This window comes from Heterodontus francisci, chromosome 8, assembly GCF_036365525.1.
Source record: "Heterodontus francisci isolate sHetFra1 chromosome 8, sHetFra1.hap1, whole genome shotgun sequence".
Lineage (NCBI taxonomy): Eukaryota > Metazoa > Chordata > Chondrichthyes > Heterodontiformes > Heterodontidae > Heterodontus > Heterodontus francisci.
The window spans coordinates 77399677-77418173 of record NC_090378.1 but is presented as its reverse complement, the minus strand read 5'-3'; the positions used below and the strand labels follow the sequence as shown (position 1 = coordinate 77418173).

Here is an 18497-nt window from a genome sequence, read left to right as displayed (position 1 = left end):
CTCAGAGGCGAGAATGTGAAACTCGCTATCACATGGGGTTGAGGTGTATGGCAGATGCCAAATCTCTGAACTGTTTCTCAGTACATATGCCATCTTGGTTTCCGTGCAAATGAGTCGTAAAAGCCATTTCTCACAAGCGTATATTTTTCTTTTATAGTGTTTTACAATTTGGTATGCATTTTAATCTTAATACTTTTGAATTGCTTCCCCATGAAGCCTCCAGTCATTCTCCTCCCACCTGCCTCTGGCCAGCTGGACTTCTATTCAGTCCCCACACCACTACCACTGCACCCACCCCCCCCGGTCCCACTTCTTTTGTTCATTTTATTTTTAATGCATCTTTATAGAAGTCCCATTGTTGTGTTCTGAAAAAGATGTTTCCCCCTCCATCCCTGCTCCCGACTGTCTCAGCCTCAGTTAACCTCCTGCACTCTATATGGCACACACATGTTCTCGCACCAACTTCTCTCAAAAACAAAAGTCATGCAGCACCGTCCTGTTTTCTCAAAGAGGACTTTTTCACCTTCTGTTGCTCACCACTACTTCTGCCCGCTCCCTAGTCGGCAACCTCCACTGACCATTCTTGGCCACTCTGCAACTTGTTCTCATTTTCAAAGTGTAAAAGGACCTGACTAAGAAGAGGTGCTGAAGCAGCAATCAGCAGAGAGTCTGTGAAAGATTTCAGTAATTTACCACAGATCGTAGCAAATCTTCGACCTCAAGAAAAGTAGTAACTCCATAATATGGGACAGCAGGCTGACAACTACGCAATTAATCGGATTTGCATTTAGAATAAAACCATCAGGCACAGAATTTACTCTGGGTGGGGGACTTTGATGCCCGTCACAAAGAAAGACTCAGTAACATCACTACTGGACGAGCTAGTAGAATCCTGAAGGATGTATCTGCCAAACCAGGCCCTCTCGACATTTGACGAGGACACCAACACGAAGGGAAAACCTACTTGACCTTGCCCTCACCAATCTACTTGTCGCAGGTGCATCTATGCCAGTATTGGTAGGACTGACCATTGCACAGTCCTTGTGGAGATGAAATTCTATCTTTTCCACTGAGGATACCCTCCAGCGTGGTGTGTGGCACCATCATGATAAATGGGATAGATTCAGAACATCTCTAACACCTCAAAACTGGCCTTTACGAGGTGGTAGGTCATCAGCAGCACAGAATTGTATTCAGCCACAAATTGTAACCTCATGGCCTGACATATTCCTCACTCCATCATTACCGTTAAGCCAGAGGACCAACCCTGGTTCAATGAGGAGTGTAGAAAAGCATGCCTGGAGCTACACCAGGCTTACCTAAAAAGATGTCAACTGGTGAAGACACAACAGCAGACAGAGCTAAGCGATCCCACAGCCGATGGATCAGACCGAGGCTATGCAGCCCTGCCGCATCGAATCATAAATGGTGGTGGACAACTAAAGGGTGGAGGAAGCTCCATGAACATAGTCATCCTCAATGATGGAAAAGCCCAGTACATTACTGAAAAGGACAAGGCTGAAGCATTTGTAGCCATCTTCAGCCGGAAGCTCCGAGTAGAAAATCAATCTTGGCATCTTTCTGAGGTCCCGAACATCACAGAAGCCAGTCTTCAGCTAACTCGATTCACGCCACACAACATCAAGAAATGGTTGAGCATGCAGAATACAGCAAAGGCTATGGGTCCCAGCAACATCCCAGCTGTATACTGAAGATTTGTGCTTCAGAACTAGCTGCTCCTCCAGCCAAGCTGTTCCAGTACACTGGCATCTACCCGACAAAGTGGAAAATTGCCTAGGTATGTCCTGTCCACAAAAAGGATACATCCAATCTGACCAATTACCATCCCATCAGTCCACTCTCAATCATCAGCAAAGTGATGGAAGGGATCATCAACAGTTCTATCAAATGGCACTTACTTGGCAACAACCCGTTTATCAATTTTCAGTTTGGGTTTCATCAGGACCACTCAGTTCCAGAACTCATTACAGCCTTGATCCAAAAATGGACAAAACAGCTGAATTCCAGAGGCGAGGCAGCATTTGGCTATGTGGCATCAAAGAGCCCTAGTAAAATTGAAAATAATGGGAATTGGGAAAACTCTCCACTGGCTGCAGTCATATCTAGCACAAAGGAAGACGGTTGTGGTTGTTGGAGGACAATCATCTCAGCTCCAGGACATTGCTGCAGCAGGTCCTCAGGGCAGTTACTGAGGCCCAACCTTCTTCAGCTGCTTCAAAGACCTCCCCTCCATCATTAGATAAGAAGTGAGGGTGTTCACTGATGATTGCAGTGTTAAGTTCCATTCACAACTCTTCAGATAATGAAGCAGTCCGTGCTAAGTGGCAAGTAACATTCACATCACACAAGTTAGGCGATCACTATTTCCAATGAGAAAGTCAACTCATTTCCCCCATGAGATTCAATAGCATTGCCATTGTCCAATCTCCAGACATCAACACCTTGGGGGTCCATCACTGACCAGAAACTTAACTGGATCAGCCACATAAATACTGTGCTACATGAACAGGTCAGAGGTTGGATATTCTGCAGCAAGTGCCTTATCTCCTGACTCCCTAAAGCCTGTGCACCATCCAGAAGGCACAAGTCAGGAGTGTGACGGAATAATCTCCACTTGACAAAATAAGTGCAGCTCCAACATTCAAAAAGCTTGACACCATCCAGAACAAAACTGCCCACTTGACTGGCACCTCATCCACCTTCAACATTCACTCCTTCCACCACCAGCGCACTGTGGCGGCAGTTTGTACCACCTACAAGATGCACTGTGCTACTCAGTAAGGCTTCTTCAGCAGCCGTGACCTTAACCACCTCCTAAATCCGTGACCTCAACCACCTAGAAGAACAAGGGCAGTAGGGATATAGGGAACAACATCGGCAGGTTCCCCTCCAAGTCACACATCATCCTGCCATGGAAATATGTCCCATTGCTTTCATCGTCACTGGGTCAAAATCCTGGAACCCGCTTCCTAACTGGGAGTACCACCTTCGTCACATGGACTGTGGCTTTTCATGAAGACCATCACCACCACCTTCTCAAGGGCAATTAGGCATGGGCAATAAATGCATCGCATGAATGAATAAAACACAAGTAAGACTGCTACCATACACATATTACAAATGCATCATGAAAGAAAGTAACGGTTACAAATTTCAGGTCGGTCATTAACATTCTCTCAGGCAATGTTCCTTCTAAACTGTGCAGCCATGCAACAATCTGGAATGTACCATGCAGTGCATTGAACAGGCTACGCGCAAAGGAAAATGACAGGGCACTGGTCACTCCTGTAAGCAGATTCCATGTCTCTGGGCTTCCAGAACTACATCACTGCCTAAAATCTAATTACATGATAGTACAAGGTGAAGGGTGCAACAATGCACTCCCCATAACAAGATGCCACATCTTTCATATAAGCCCTCACCTGCACTTCCCAATCTTCTGATAGGCAGCACTAAAACACCCTAATGGGCATAAGAACATTAAAAAAAAAGGAGCAAGAGTGGACTATTTGGCCCCCCACCGAGCCTGCTCCGCCATTCAATACAATCATGGCTGATCTTCTGCCTCAGCTCCACTTTCCCCACGCGATCCTCATATTTCTTGATTTCAAGAGATCTCAGCCATGAATATTCTCAACGATGGGGCATTCACAACCATCTGAGGTAGAGAATTCCAAAGATTTGAGTGAAGAAATTCATGTTCTTCTCATTCCTAAGTGATCGACCCCTTGATCCCTTATCCTGAGACTGTGCCCCCATGTCCTAGATTCCCCAGCCAGGGGAAACAACCTCTGTGTCTACCCTGTCGAGCCCCATCAGAATCTTGTACGTTTCAGTGTAAGCCTAACTTACTCAGGCCCTCATCACAGGACAACCACCTCATCACAGGAACAAACCTAGAAAACAAGGAACCTAAGCAATAATAATACGGCAGTAATGGTAGGGAATTTTAACTACCCTAATATTAACTGGGATAGTTTTAATGAAAGGAATTGAGGGAGCAGAATTCTTGAGGTGCATTCAGGAGAACTATTTTGACCAATGTGTAACAAGTCCAACAAGAGAGGGTGCAGTTTTAGACTTAGTTTTAGGAAATGAAGATGAGCAGGTAGAAGGAGTGACAGTGGGAGAGCATTTTGGTGGTAGTGATCATAATTCAATCAATTTTAACATAATTATGGAAAAGGACAAAGATTGAAAAGGAGTTAGAGTTCTCAATTGGGGCAAGGTCAATTTTACCAAACTGAGGGATGATTTAGCGTAAGTGGACTGGAAACAGCTATTTTAAAGTAAATCAGTGTCAAAGCAGTGGCAGCCATTCAAAGGGTTCAAAGAAAAAGGGTGAGACGGTCAAATCTAGAGCCCCATGGATGTCAAGGAGCGTACAGGGTAACACAAGGCAGAAAAGGAAAGCTTATGTCCGACGCCGAGTACTCAATACTACAGAAAGCCGAAAGGAGTATAGAAATTGGAGGGGTGAAATCAAAAAAGGAAATTAGGAAAGCAAAGAGAGGGCAAGAAAGAATATCGGCAAGCAAAATCAAGGTGAACCCAACGATGTTTTATCAATACATTAAGAAGAGGATAACTAAGGAGACAGTAGGACCCATAAAAGACCAAAAAGGGTAACCTATGCATAGGGGCGGAAGATGTTGGCATTGCTCTTAATGAATACTTTGCATCGGCCTCGACAAAAGAGGGGGACAATGCAGATATTGTAGTTAAGGAGGAGGAGTGTGAAGTCTTAGATATGATAAACATAGGGAGAGAGGCAGTATTAATGGGATTAGTATCTTTGAAAGTTGATAAATCACCAGGACCGGATGAAATGTACCCCAGGCGGTTAAAAGAAGCAAGAGGGGAAATAGTGGAAGATCTGAACATCATTTTCCAGTCCTCACTGGATACAGGCGTGGTGCCGGAGGATTGGAGAATTGCTAATGTTGTACCTCTGATTAAAAAGGGAGCGAGCGATAGACCAAATAATTACAGGTTGATAGTCTAACCTCAGTAGTGGGCAAATTATTGGAATCTATTCAGAGACACAGGATAAATTGTCACGTAGAAAGACATGTTAATTAAGGATGGTCAGCATGGATTTGTTAAGGGAAGATCTGGTTTGACCAACTTGATTGAATTATTTGAAGAATAAACAAGAAAGATAGATATGGGTATTGCAGTTGATGTGGTCCTCGAGGCGGCCAACATCCCCAGCATATACACCCTACTAAGCCAGCGGCGCCTGAGATGGCTTGGCCATGTGAGCCGCATGGAAGATGGCAGGATCCCCAAGGACACATTGTACAGCGAGCTCGTCACTGGTACCAGACCCACCGGCCGTCCATGGCTCCGCTTTAAAGACGTCTGCAAACACATGAAGTCCTGTGACATTGATCACAAGTCGTGGGAGTCAGTTGCCAGCGATCGCCAGAGCTGGCGGGCAACCATAAAGGTGGGGCTAAAGCGTGGCGAGTCGAAGAGACTTAGCAGTTGGCAGGAAAAAAGACAGAAGCGCAAGGAGAGAGCCAACTGTGTAACAGCCCCGACAACAAATGTTATCTGCAGCACCTGTAGAAGAGTCTGTCATTCTAGAATTGGCCTTTATAGCCACTCAAGGCACTGCTCCACAAACCACTGACCACCTCCAGGCGCTTACCCATTGTCTCTCGAGACAAGGAGGCCAAAGAAAGAAGAAGGTGGTCTACATGGAAAAATAAAATTCCATGGAATCCAGGGAAATGCAGCAAAGTGGATACAAAATTGGCTTAGTGGCAGAAAACAAAGGGTAATTGTTAACGGAGGTTTTGGCGAGTGGAGGGCTGTTTCCATTGGGCTCAGTACTGGGTCCCCTGCTTTTTGCGGCATATATTAATGATTTGTACATAAATGTAGGGGGCATGATCAAGAAGTTTGCAGACTACACAAAGATTGGCCATGTGGTAGATAGCGAGGAAGATAGCTGTAGGCTGCAGGAAGATACTGATGATCTGGTGAGATGGGCAGAAACGTGGCAAATGGAATTCAACCCAGAGAAGTGAGGGGTGATGCATTTGGGGAGGTCAAACAAGGCAAAAGAATACACGATTAATGGGAAAATACTGAGAGGTGTAGAGGAAGTGAGAGATCTTGGAGTGAATGTCCACAGAACCCTGAAGGTAGCAGGACAGGTCGATAAGTTGGTTAAGAAGGCATATGGAATCCTTTCCTTTATTAGCCGAGGTATAGAATACTGGAACAGGGAGGTTATGCTGGAACTGTGTAAATCATTGGTTAGGCCACAACTTGAGTACTATGTGCAGTTCTGGTCACCTTATTACAGAAAGGATATAATGCACAAGAGAGGGAACACAGAGGAAATTTACAAGGATGTTGCCGGGACTGGAAAAATGCAGCTATGAGGAAAGATTAGATAGGCTGGTGTTGTTCTCCTTGGAACAGAGAAGGCTGAGGGGAGATTTTGAGGGGCCTGGATAGAGTGGAGGTGAAGGGTCTATTTACCTTAGCAGAGAGGTCAATGACGAGGGGGCACAGATTTAAAGTGATTGATAGAAAAATTAAAGGGGAGATGAGGAAAAACATTTTCACCCAGAGGGTGGTGGGGGTCTGGAACTCACTGCCTGTAAGGGTGGTTGAGGCAGAAACCCTCAACTCATTCAAAAGGAGTCTGGATATGAACGTCAAGTGCCGTAATCTGCAGGGCTACAGACCAAATGCTGAAAGGTGGGATTAGAATGGATGGACTGTTTTTCAGCAGGCACAGACACGATGGGCCAAGTGGCCTCTTTCTGTGCCTTAAACCTTGTACGATTCAATGAACCTTCCGGAACTGCCTCCAAGGCAAGGATATCCTTCCTTAAATATTGAGACCAAACAGCTGACAGGACTCCAGATGTGGTCTCAAAGCTCCATACAATTATAGCAAGACTTTGTGGTTCTTGCACTTCTATCCCCTTGCAATCAAGGAGATTAGGGCAAAGCAAAATGGCCAAGATGGCTGAGTGTGCAGAACACACATAACTGAACACAATAATATTTTCAGAATTTAACTTCTTCCATAAAACTTCCTGTGGCATAAAACAAAATCACTCTACAGACAGAACACACACTGTTGAACTTTCCGTCCTTTCTGGTCAGCCTCCAGCTTTAAAAACCATGACCCGCCTCTCAAAGCTTCTGTTGCAAATTGCTTTGTCTGTATTTGGCACTTCCCTTGCCCCAAATATCAAGGAATGCAGCTTCTATGGTTTTGTCAGTAGTGACAGGTGTCAGATGGTGTTAAGGTGAAGGAATTGTGATGGAAAGGAGAGATGCTGGAACAACAGATAGCGGCTCTCTTCCCATCCCTTCTCGAAACAGTTCCTTGTATCCATCTCCACCCACATTCCCCTTCTATAAGCTAACCCACCTCATTCTTAACCCAACCCTGGGGGGAAAAAAAACTATCCCCCTATTCACTTACAACCGCACATTCACAATCTCAACTACCTAGCTTTTGGCCCTCCTTTTACCACAAAATTTTGCAGCCACTGATTTGCTCAACTGAAGGCCTGCTCAGGTCAGGAATAAGAACGCGACCTGAACCCAACCGATCCACAGCGGACCCGAGCCCAACCCGGCCCGAGTCCCTCCAATTTCGCCCTGCGCCCGACCCGACCATCCCGTTACTTACCTTCAGATTAGGAAGCTCCACGAAGCTGCAGAGCATGCGTGATGACATCATAGTGACGTCACTCACTCACTGCGCAGACTCAGTTTCGTCCTGGACTCCCAGCTCAGCCAAGTTTTTTTTATTTTTTTTTTAATACTTACCAGCAGAGCATTTACTGTGTGTGTCCACCCGATCCCGACCTGACCCGAGCCCGAAAGCCGGACCTGGAAGAGGGGCCCAACCCAACCCAACCCCGACACGTTGTTGGGTCCCATCGGGTTCGGGTCGGGTAGCACGCCTTTATGCTCAACCACACCCTCAACTCCACCATTGAGGCCCAGTCCCCAATAAAAAGATCAGTGTCTCTCCCCCTGGCCATTTCCCGGTATGGCCCTCATCTCTGCTCCCTTAAGTCCAAGGGCTGCAGACCTCATAGGATATAGCAGACAACTGGTTTAGCCAACAACTACCAGATCTGGCTGGACCATTTAAAACACCATCGGGTCCTGTTGTCGTCTACTAAAACTGCTCGCTATTCCAGGATCATCTTGGAATGCAAATTCACGGCTTCCTTTCTTTACTGCAAACTGTCTTGTTAAACCACTTTCCCCTGTCCCCTCCACCCTCACCTCGAACAGTACGTACAAGGAGCTCATGGACTTCTTTGTCACCAAGATCGAGACCATCTGATCAGCTGCCTCTGCCGTGTTCATCCCTTCCACTGGCCCACCTGGTCAAACTTACTATAATGCTCCCCCTGTGCTAGCCCTGAACTTGCATCTTTCTCTAGTTTCTCTCCCATATCCCCTCATGCCCTCCGAGCACATCTTGTCCATGAAACCCACCTCCTGTTCCCTCAATTCAATTTCCACTAAACTGATCACCAAACTTCCTCTCCTGATCCCCATGTTAGCCAATATTGTTAACTGTTCTGTCTTCATGTGTTATCCCTGTCTCCTTTAAATCTGCCTTTATCACTCCTCTCCTCAAAAAAAACTCGACCTCATTGCCCTTACAAACTACCGTCCCATCTCCAACATACCTTTCCTCTCCAAAGTCTTTGAACATGTTGTTCCTTCCCAAATCCATGTGCATCTTTCCTGGAACTCCAATGTTTGTATCCCTCCAATCAGCTTTCCACCCCTGCCACAATACCGAAACAGTTCTTACCAAAGTCACAAATTACATCCTATGTGACTGTGACAGGTAAACTTTCCCTCCTCATTCTTTTCTACCTGTCAGCAGCCTTTGGCACAGTTGACTACACCATCCTACTCCAATGCCTCTCCCCTGTCATCCAGCTAGGTGGGACTGCTCACCTGGTTCCATTGTTATCTATTTAATTATCAGAGAATCACTGGAAATGGCTTCTCTACCTGCTCTCCTGTTACCTGTGGTGGCCCTCAAGGACCTATTTTTGGTTCCCGCCTATTTATCATCTACATGCTGCCCCTCGACGACATTATCTGAAAGCATGGCATTAGTTTACACAGGTATGCTGACAACACTCAGCTCTACCTCACCATTACTCTCGACTCTTCCACTAAATTATCAGACCGCTTATCCGACATCCGGGACTGGATGAGCAGAAATTTCCAACAATTAAATATTGGGAAGACAGCAGCCATTCTTTCTGGTGCCCACTCCGAACTCCATTCCCTAGCTGCCAACTCCATTCCTCTCCCTGACAAGCCTGAGATTAAACCAGTTTGTTTGTAACCTTGGTGTCACATTTGACCACAAGATGAGTTTCCGACCTCATGTTTGTGCAATCATTAGGACTGCCTAGTTCCAAGTCCATAACATTGCCCAACTTCTTCCCCATCTCAGCTCATCTGCTGCTGAAACCCTCACTCACACCTCTGAAACCTCTAGGCTTGACCATCCCAACATATTCTGGCTGGTCTCCTACATTCTACTCTCTGTAAACTTGAGGTCATCCAAAACTCTGCTACCTGTATCTTAAATCGCATCAAGTCCAGTTTCTCTATCAGCCCTGAGCTCACTAGTCTAAATTGGAACCCGGTCAAGCAATGTCTTGATTTTAAAATTCTCATCCTTGTTTTGGAATCCCTCATGGTCTTGCCCCTCCCCATCCCTAATTTCCTCCAGCCCCGCAACCCTCCAAGATATCTGTGTTCCTTTAATTCTGGCTTCTTGTGCATCCCTAATTTTAATTGATCCAGCACTGGTGGCCACGCCTTCAGTTGCCCAGACCCAAGTTCTGGATGACCCTCCAGATGCCTCTCCACCTCGCTTTCCTCCTTTAAGGCACTTCTTAAAACCTCTTTGACCAAGCTTTTAGTCATTTGACCTAATATCTCCATTTGTAGCTCAATGTCATACTTTGTTTTATAATGCTCATGTAAAGTGCCTTGAGACATTTTGTGGTAAAGGCGCTATGCAAATAGAAGTCGTTGTTGCTTTGAGTGCCACCTTTTCCTGACAACACCCAACCAGAAAAAGTAGCAATTCAAGCCATACCTTATTTGACAATCAGATAGCAAGGAAAGTCAGTGAATTTAGCTCATTAAATTTGGGGAGGCAGTGGTGTACCGGTAATGTCACTGGACTAGTAATCTAGAGATTCCGAAGGGATCGTTCCCTCCGTGACACCCTGGTCTACTCCTCCATTACCCCCAACACCTTGTCCCCTTCCCATGGCACCTTCTTTGCACCCACAGGTGGTGTAATACCTGACCTTTTACCTCATCTCTCCTCACTATCCAAGGCCCCAAACACTCCCTTCAGGTGAAGCAGCTATTTACTTGTACTTCTTTCAATTTAGTATACTGTATTCGCTACTCTCAATGCAGGCTCCTCTACAATGGAGAGACCAAATGCAGATTGGGTGACTGCTTTGCTGAACACCTCGGCTCAGTCCGAAAGCATGACCCTGAGCTTCCGGTTGCTTGCCATTTCAACACTCCCCGCTGCTCTCATGCCAACTTTTCTGTCTCTGGCCTGCTTCAGTGTTCCAGTGAACACTAATGCAAGCTCGAGGAGCAGCACCTGATCTTTCGATTAGGCACTCTACAGCCTTGTGGACCGAACATAGAGTTCAATAACTTCAGAGCATGACTGGCTTTTTAAAAAAAAATATTTTATTTCTTAACCATGTGCCTGCTTTTCATGTAGTCAGAGATTTTCATTATTCCGCTATTAACAGTCTCTCTGGACTAAAGCTTTGTCGTTCACCATAAACATTAACACACACTTTGCCTTTGCCTCAGGACAGCTTTGTTATTTAATCACCCTCTGTCCTATCGAATACCTTCCCCTTTGTTCTCTTCCCTCAACCCCCTCCCCTTCACTTGTTTAAAACCTATTTCTTTTCTAACCTTTGCCAGTTCTGATGAAAGGTCACAGACCTGAAATGTTAACTTTGCTTCTCTCTCCACAGATGCTGCCAGACCAGCTGAGTTTTTCCAGCACTGTTTTTATTTCAGATTTCCAGCATCTCCAGTATTTTGCATTTATTATAGTAATCCAGAGACCTAGGCTATTGCCCTGGGGACATGGGTTCAAATCCCAAATCAGCAGCTGGTGGAATTTAAATTCAATTGATTAATAAATTCAATTAAAGAATTAAAAAATCTGGAATTGAAAGCTAGTTTCAGTAATGGTGCCATAGAACTATCGATTGTTGTAAAAACCCATCTGGTTCACTAATGTCCTTTAGGGAAGGAAATCTGCTGTCCTCACCTGGTCTGGCTTACATGTGACTCCAGATCCACAGCAATGTGGTTGACTTTCAACTGCACTCTGAAATGGCTTAGGAAGTCACTCAGTTGCCAAGGGCAATTAGGGATGGACAACAAATGCTGGCCTTGCCAGCGATGCCCAGATCCCATGAACGAATTTTTAAAAGTTAAAGGTTCTTATTTTTACAATATTGCATGCGAAAACAGCATCATTTTCTTAAGCACTTCAGGACTACAAGGTAGACTGCATTTGGTGATGATCAATTAATACTGCGTAGTCAGGAAATGGTTTTAAATTATAATGAAGTTTCCTCTTCAACAGTTCGATATACAAAGTTTCAAAATGCCAAGGGAGAGATGTCAAGATCTCAAGTGGCTAGATTGTACATTCTTTTTTTAAATAGTTAATTTTAAAACTTATGCAATTTGTTAAACATTGATTTTAACAGACAGCTATTAAAGAGAGTATACAACACACTGAAGCATGTATTTAATAAATTCTGACTACATTACTTCCAAATACGGCAGGAAAATAAGACTTGGACCTCACGTTCAAACATGCGAAAAATAAAATTTTGAGCAGTTACCAGAAAGAGCTTTATGCAAACAGCAGTAAATATCTGTCAGGTAAGGAAGGTGGTAAATAACTAAGCGCATTCTCTCACCTTCCCCATTCTCGTCCCAATCCCTAGAATACTAGAGCACTCTCAGCTGAGCCAGACGGCCCTAGTTTTCTTACATTTTCCATATCTATTACATATTGAGAACAATGAATGAATTCTAATGCCATCGCTAATTATGTTGTACGTATAATGCCACCTAAAGTTATGAGAAGTCCAAGTTGTCAATTCTAACCGAAGTACTTACAAGTCACCACAGGATGGTGCTGTAGGAATGCATTTCACATATCCCATTGTACTACATCAGTTACATCTTCAGTTAATTTTGTATATTTTAACCCCAACTTATTCATCTAATATACCTCCAATTACTAACTTCAAATTTTTTGTCATTTCTCCACATTCTTCTGTTTTATATTCATAAATTACACTTTTTTTTTTTTAAACGCACTAAATCTCTACAGCATAATGCTGACTGGTAGCAATTAGCTAACCTGTGTGATAGAGTCCTGTGAATCCAGGTTCTCTGACTGCATCTGCATTTCAGTGTCCGTTTCTGCATTTTCTTCCACCTCCTGGATATGTTCTTCCTAAAGTTGCAACACAAATTTTAGCGTCATTATTTTCAATACTCTACACAGTGAAATGTAATTAAGACAATAGTTGCACTGAACAACTCCGGAGCTGGAACTTCATTAAACAATACAGAGCCATTTTTCTTTGTTCTTTGGCTGTGGCCAACATTGGCATTATTTTTTCCCTCCTGCCTAACTGTCTTGATCAGGTGGTGATGGGCCTTCTTGAACCGCCGCAGTCCTTGTGGTGATCGTGTTCCCACAAATGGTATCAGGAAGATTACGTATTACGTACTTTTCCTTTTTAAAAATGCTTCATTTAACTTCTGCCTTCTACAAGTAAATTTGTCTTGTAATGAACGGCTGGAAAAATTCAGCCAACAAATACGTATTGTGATCACTGATGCAGATCTGTGATTGGCCAAGTGTCAGATGAGATGTGCTACAGGACTGATGCAGGAGTTCCTTCTTTCTCCACCCCTTCTCCACACACATCACTAGCTGCTCAATTTGGAGCGGAGATGAGAACTTTGGAAAAACATGGCATATTAAGGATCATATAATACATGTAAGACTGGAGATATTCGATATTTGACTGGGATGTAAACAGATACTATGCTGCAGTGATTTCTCCCCCTTGGATGAATGCAGTCAATTTTTTTTAATTCGTTCATGGGATGTAGGCGTCATGGCTAGGCCAGCATTTATTGCCCATCCCCAATTGCCCTTGGGAATGTGGTGATGAGCTGCCTTCTTGAACCACTGCAGTCCTTGAGGTGTAGGTACACCAACAGCGGTATTAGGAAGGGAGTTCCAGGATTTTGACCCAGCGGTAGATGAAGGAATGACGATATAGTTCCAAGTCAGGATGGTGTGTGGCTTGCAGGTGGTGCTGTTCCCATGTCCTTCCAGGTGGTAGAGGTCGTGGGTTTCTAAGGTGCTGTCAAAGGAATATCTAAATGGACTAAGTGCAGTATAACACTATCTAGACTTACAACAGAATACAACAGGGAAGATTTGAGATAGGGCAGAGGGCAGGACAGACTAAATGACAAAGATGTCATGGAACAAAAGGCAAAGGAAATAGTAATAGCCGTAGTAAAAGGCACAGCATTTGTCCAGAGAGTGTTAACAGCTCTGTCTGAAAGCACAAACATGAAAAACAAGTTTCAGACTGGCACATGGTTTAAAAAAAAATCAAAATAGCAGACATGGTCTGACATCGTTGAACTCAATGTTGAGTCCAGAGGGCTGTACAGCACCTAATCAGAAGGTGAAGTGCTGTTCTTTGAGCTTGCATGAGCTTCACCAGAATATCGCAGCAGACATGACAGTAGGATGGTGTATTAAAATGGCAAGCAAACGGAAGCTTGGGGTCATGCTTGTGGACTGAGCGAAGGTATTCCGCAAAGCAGTCACCCAATCTGCATTTGGTCTCTCCAATGTAGAGGTGACTGCATTGTGAGCAATGAATACAGTATACTAAATTGAAAGTAGTACAAGTAAATCGCTGCTTCACCCGGAAGGAGTGTTTAGGGCCTTGGATGGTGAAGCGAGAGGAGGTAAAAGGTCAGGTATTACACCTCTCGTGATTGCATGGGAAGGTACCGTGGGAAGAGGATGGGGTAATAGAGGAGTGGACCAAGGTGCCGCGGAGGGAATGGTCCCTTCGGAATGCTGACAGGGGAGGAGATGATGTGTTTGGTGGTGGCATCATACTAGAGGTGCCGGAAATGGCAGAGGATGATTTTTTGGCTGTAAGGCTGGTGAGGTGGAAAGTGAGGACAAGGGAAACCCTATCGTGGTCCTGGGAGGGGAAGGGGATGAGGGCAGAAGTGCAGGAAATGCGACGGACATGGCTCAGGGCCCCATTAACCATGGTGGGGGTGGGGGAGGATCCTCGGTTGAGGAAAAAAGACAACACATCAGAAGCACTGTTGCAGGTTGCTTCATCAGAACAGATGCAACAGAGACAGAGAAAACGGAGACTGGAATGGAGTCCTTACAGGAGGCAGGGTGTGATGGTGTAGTCAGGGTAGCTGTGGGAGTTGGTGGGCTTATGCATGAATATTAGTGGACAGCCTATCCCCAGATATGGAGAGAGAAGTCAAGGAAGAGAAGGGAAGTGTCGGAGACAGACCATATGAAGGTAACAGAAGGAAGGAAATTGGAAGCGGAGTTGAAGTTTTCCAGTTCGGGGTGAGAGCAGGGAACGGCACTGATACAGTCAGTCATCAATGTACTAGAAAGAGAGTTGGGGTTGGGGGCCTGAGTAGAATTGGAACTAGGAATGTTCGACATACCCCACAAAAGACAGGCATAACTAGGACCCAGGAGAGTACCCAGAGCAACACCCTTTATTTGGAGAAAGTGAGCAGAGTTGAAGCAGAAATTGTTCAATGTGAGAACAAGTGCAGCCAGGTGGTGCTGGATGTGGACTGGTTGGGCCTCTGTTCAAGGAAGAGAACAGAGAGCCCTCAGACCGCCCTGCTGGGGGATGGAAATGTAGAGAGATTGGACGTCCATAGCAAAGAGGCAACGGTTAGGGCCAGGAAACTGGAAATTGTAGAAACGGCGTAGGGCATCAGAAGAGTCTTGGATGTAGGTGGAAAGAGACTGGACAAAAGGTGGGGGGTGTGGAGAAAAAAAAGAGTCAAGATAGGAAGAAATAAGTTCAGTGGGGCAGGAACAGGCTGAAACGATGGGTCTAACAGGACAGTCCTGTCTGTGGATTTTGGGAAGGATGTAGAAGCAGGTTGTGGGGACTCTGAGGTGGGATGATCTCCAAAGGAGATGACGTCAGTGAAAGCCCAAGAGACTTGATGTTCGGTGGTGGAGTCATGGTCCAGGGAGAGGTAGGAAGAAGTGTTTTGAGAGTTGGCACTCAGCCTCTACAAGGTAGGAGGTCGATACAGCACAGCCTTGTCAGCAGGTTTGATCACAATGCTGAGAGAACAAAGTGAGGAAAGTTCAGAGGGAGACAGGGTTAGAGTGAGTGAGGGGAGCAGAGAAATTAAGACAACCAATGTCATGTTGACAGTTCTCAATCAAGCGTGGATAAGAGGCCAGAGGGAGGGGTCCTGGTGGGAGGGAGATTAATGGAGGCAGGTGAATGGGTCCACTGGTCAGGCGGAGGACTCCTGGCCAAAGAGGTGAGCCCAGAGGCAAAGGTGATGAAAGAAGCATTCATCATGCTAAGCATGAAATTCATTGAGGTGGGAGTGTTGGGGGATAAAACTGAGTCCTTTGCTAAGTACACATCTTTGAACTGTTTCTAACTGTGCACATTTATTCAGATTGATTATCGAGTGAAGTTTAGGAACTTCTCCAAGCTGTATGCCATTCATTAACATATTTAATATAGGAAGAGGGCCAGGCTATTCAATTAGATGATTGATCAGTACTTCAACTCCATTTATCACCTTCGCTCCATATCCCTTGAAGTCTTGAAAATTTCAATTGTCTCAGCTTTGAGAGCATTTTGAGGGAGATAGTTCCAGATTTCCACTTGCCTTTGTCTGAGAACAAGTCCTTTGATTGCATTCCTAAAAGGCTTAGCTCTAACAGTATGCCCCTTTGTTGTGGATTTCCACAACAGGAAATATTTCTTAGAATTTACTCCATTGAATCCCTTCATCATTTTAAAGACCTCTGTTAGGTCAACAGTCAACTTGCTAAATTGAAGAGTATTCAAGCCAAATTTATGCAACCTGTCCTCACTTTAACCCTTTAAGCCCTAGTATCATACTGGTGAATCTATAAAGGGACACATCTTTCCTGAAGCTTGGTGTCCAAAACTGAATGAAGTACTTCAGGTGGGGTCTGATCAAGGCTCAGAATAACTGACGTATGTCAATTTTTTTTTTATTCGTTCATGGGACGTGAGCGTCACTGGCTAGGCCAGCATTTATTGTCCCCCCAATTGCCCTCGAGAAGGTGGTGAGGATCTGCCTTCTTGAACTTCTGCAGTTCTTGGGGTGTAGGTACACCAACAGTGCTGTTAGGGAGTGAGCGCCAATATTTTGACCCAGCGACAGTGAAGGAATGGCAATATAATTCCAAGTCAGGACGGTGTGTGGCTTGGAGGGGATCTTGCAGGTGGTGGTGTTCCCATGCACCTGCTGCCCTTGTCCTTCTAGGAGGTAGAGGTCACAGGTTTGGAAGGTGCTGTCGAAAGAGCGTTGGTGCGTTGCTGCAGTGCTTCTTGTAGATGGTACACACTGCTGTCACTAGGCGTCGGTGGTAATGGAAGCGAATGTTGAAAGTGGTGGATGGGGTGCCAATCAAGCAGGCTGCTTTGTCCTGATGGTGTTAAGCTTCTTGAGTGTTGTTGGAGCTGCATCCATCCAGGCAAGTGGAGAGTATCCCATCACAGTCCTGACTTGTGCCTTGTAGATGGCGGACAGACATTGGGGAGACAGGAGGTGAGATACTGCCACAGAATTTCCAGCCTCTGACTAGCTCTTGTAGCCAGTATTTAAGGGGTTGGCCCAGTTAAGTTTCTGGTCAATTGTAAACCCCAGGATGTCGATAGTGGGGTATTCAGCGATGGTAATGCCACTGAACATCAAGGGGAGATGATCAGATTCTCTCTTGTTTGAGAAGGTCATTGCCTGTCACTTGTATGGCGCAAATGTTACTTGCCACTTATCAGCCCAAGCCTTGATGTTGTCCAGGTCTTGCTGCACCTGGACACAGGCTGCTTCAGTATCTGAGGAGTTGTGAATGGTACTGAACATTATGCAATCATCAGCAAACATCTCCACTTCTGACCTTATGATGGAGGGAAGGTCATAGATGAAGCAGTTGAAGATGGCTGGGTCTAGGACATGACCCTGAGGAACTCCTGCAGTGCTGTCCTGGGACTGAGATGACTGGCCTCCAACAACCACAACCATCTTCCTTTGTGCTCGGTATGACTCCAACCAGCACAGACTTTTCCTCCTGATTCCCATTGACTCCAGTTTTGCTAGTGCTCCTTGATGCCATACTCAGTCAAATGCCGCCTTGATGTACAGGGCAGTGACTCTCACCTCACTTTGCAACCTCCTTTGAGGTAAAGGACAACATAGCCTTTGTGATTGCTTTTTGTACCTATGCACTAGCTTTGTGACTTGATTTGTATGCCCAGACATCTATATCTTCTTCAGTTTGTAGTCTCTCACCTTAAAGAAAATATTTGTTTTTCTCTGATCCAGTGCGGGTGACTTCACACTTTCTCACAATAAAGGCCATCTGCCACTGTTTTTCCATCTGACTTATCATCTACAAACTAGGATATACAGCTCTCTCTTGCTTCATCCAAGTTGTTGATATAAATGGTTAAAAGCAGAGACAACAGTAGAGAAGCCTGTGGAACGCCACTTGTCACATCCAGTCAATCAGAGCATCTCCCCTTTTTCCCTACCCTCCGTCTCCTACGTCCAACTTATTATACCATTAATGTGTTAGAAAAAAGGCTCACGTACCACTCGGACAACTCTCAATTTCTTTGACTGATGTTCCAAAGACTCATCCTGACCATGACCAACAGTATCTGCACTGGTCTCATCATCATCGTCACGCTGACGTTTGGGCATAGAAGTAGTGGCTGAAACTGAAAAATATACATTAGACAATTATTTCAAACTCAAAAGAAGTTTAAAAGCATCGAATGGAATTCAGCACAGTAAAAGCTACGTCAGATACGATCATTCCACGAGAATGGTCCAATAAAGACAAATCAATACCGTTGAGGTGGTCAGGTCTAGCAAGTAGATACAGACTCACCAAATCTGGGGAGAGGAGAGCCATATAGATTAAAAAAAAGTATTGTTCACTAACTTTTAAAAAAAAGTTGTGATTATAAACTCTTGCTCAGGGCCCACTCTCCAAAATGTTACAAATTGTTTCCGAGAGCAATAGGGGCATAGGTCTTCAGATTAAATTA

General features: G+C 44.9%; 1 protein-coding gene across 6 annotated transcripts in view; it reads right to left on the bottom strand.

The window, feature by feature from the left end:
- The window catches only part of tprb (translocated promoter region b, nuclear basket protein), a 143769-nt gene that overhangs the window by 48488 nt on the left and 76784 nt on the right, over positions 1–18497 (bottom strand). For all 6 annotated transcript variants that reach the window (XM_068037407.1, XM_068037409.1, XM_068037408.1 and 3 more), the window contains 2 exons: positions 18037–18164; positions 12488–12583 (listed from right to left, as the gene is read on the bottom strand). In XM_068037407.1, coding sequence (XP_067893508.1) covers positions 12488–12583; positions 18037–18164 — 224 coding nt within the window. The remainder of the gene's footprint in view (positions 1–12487; positions 12584–18036; positions 18165–18497) is intronic.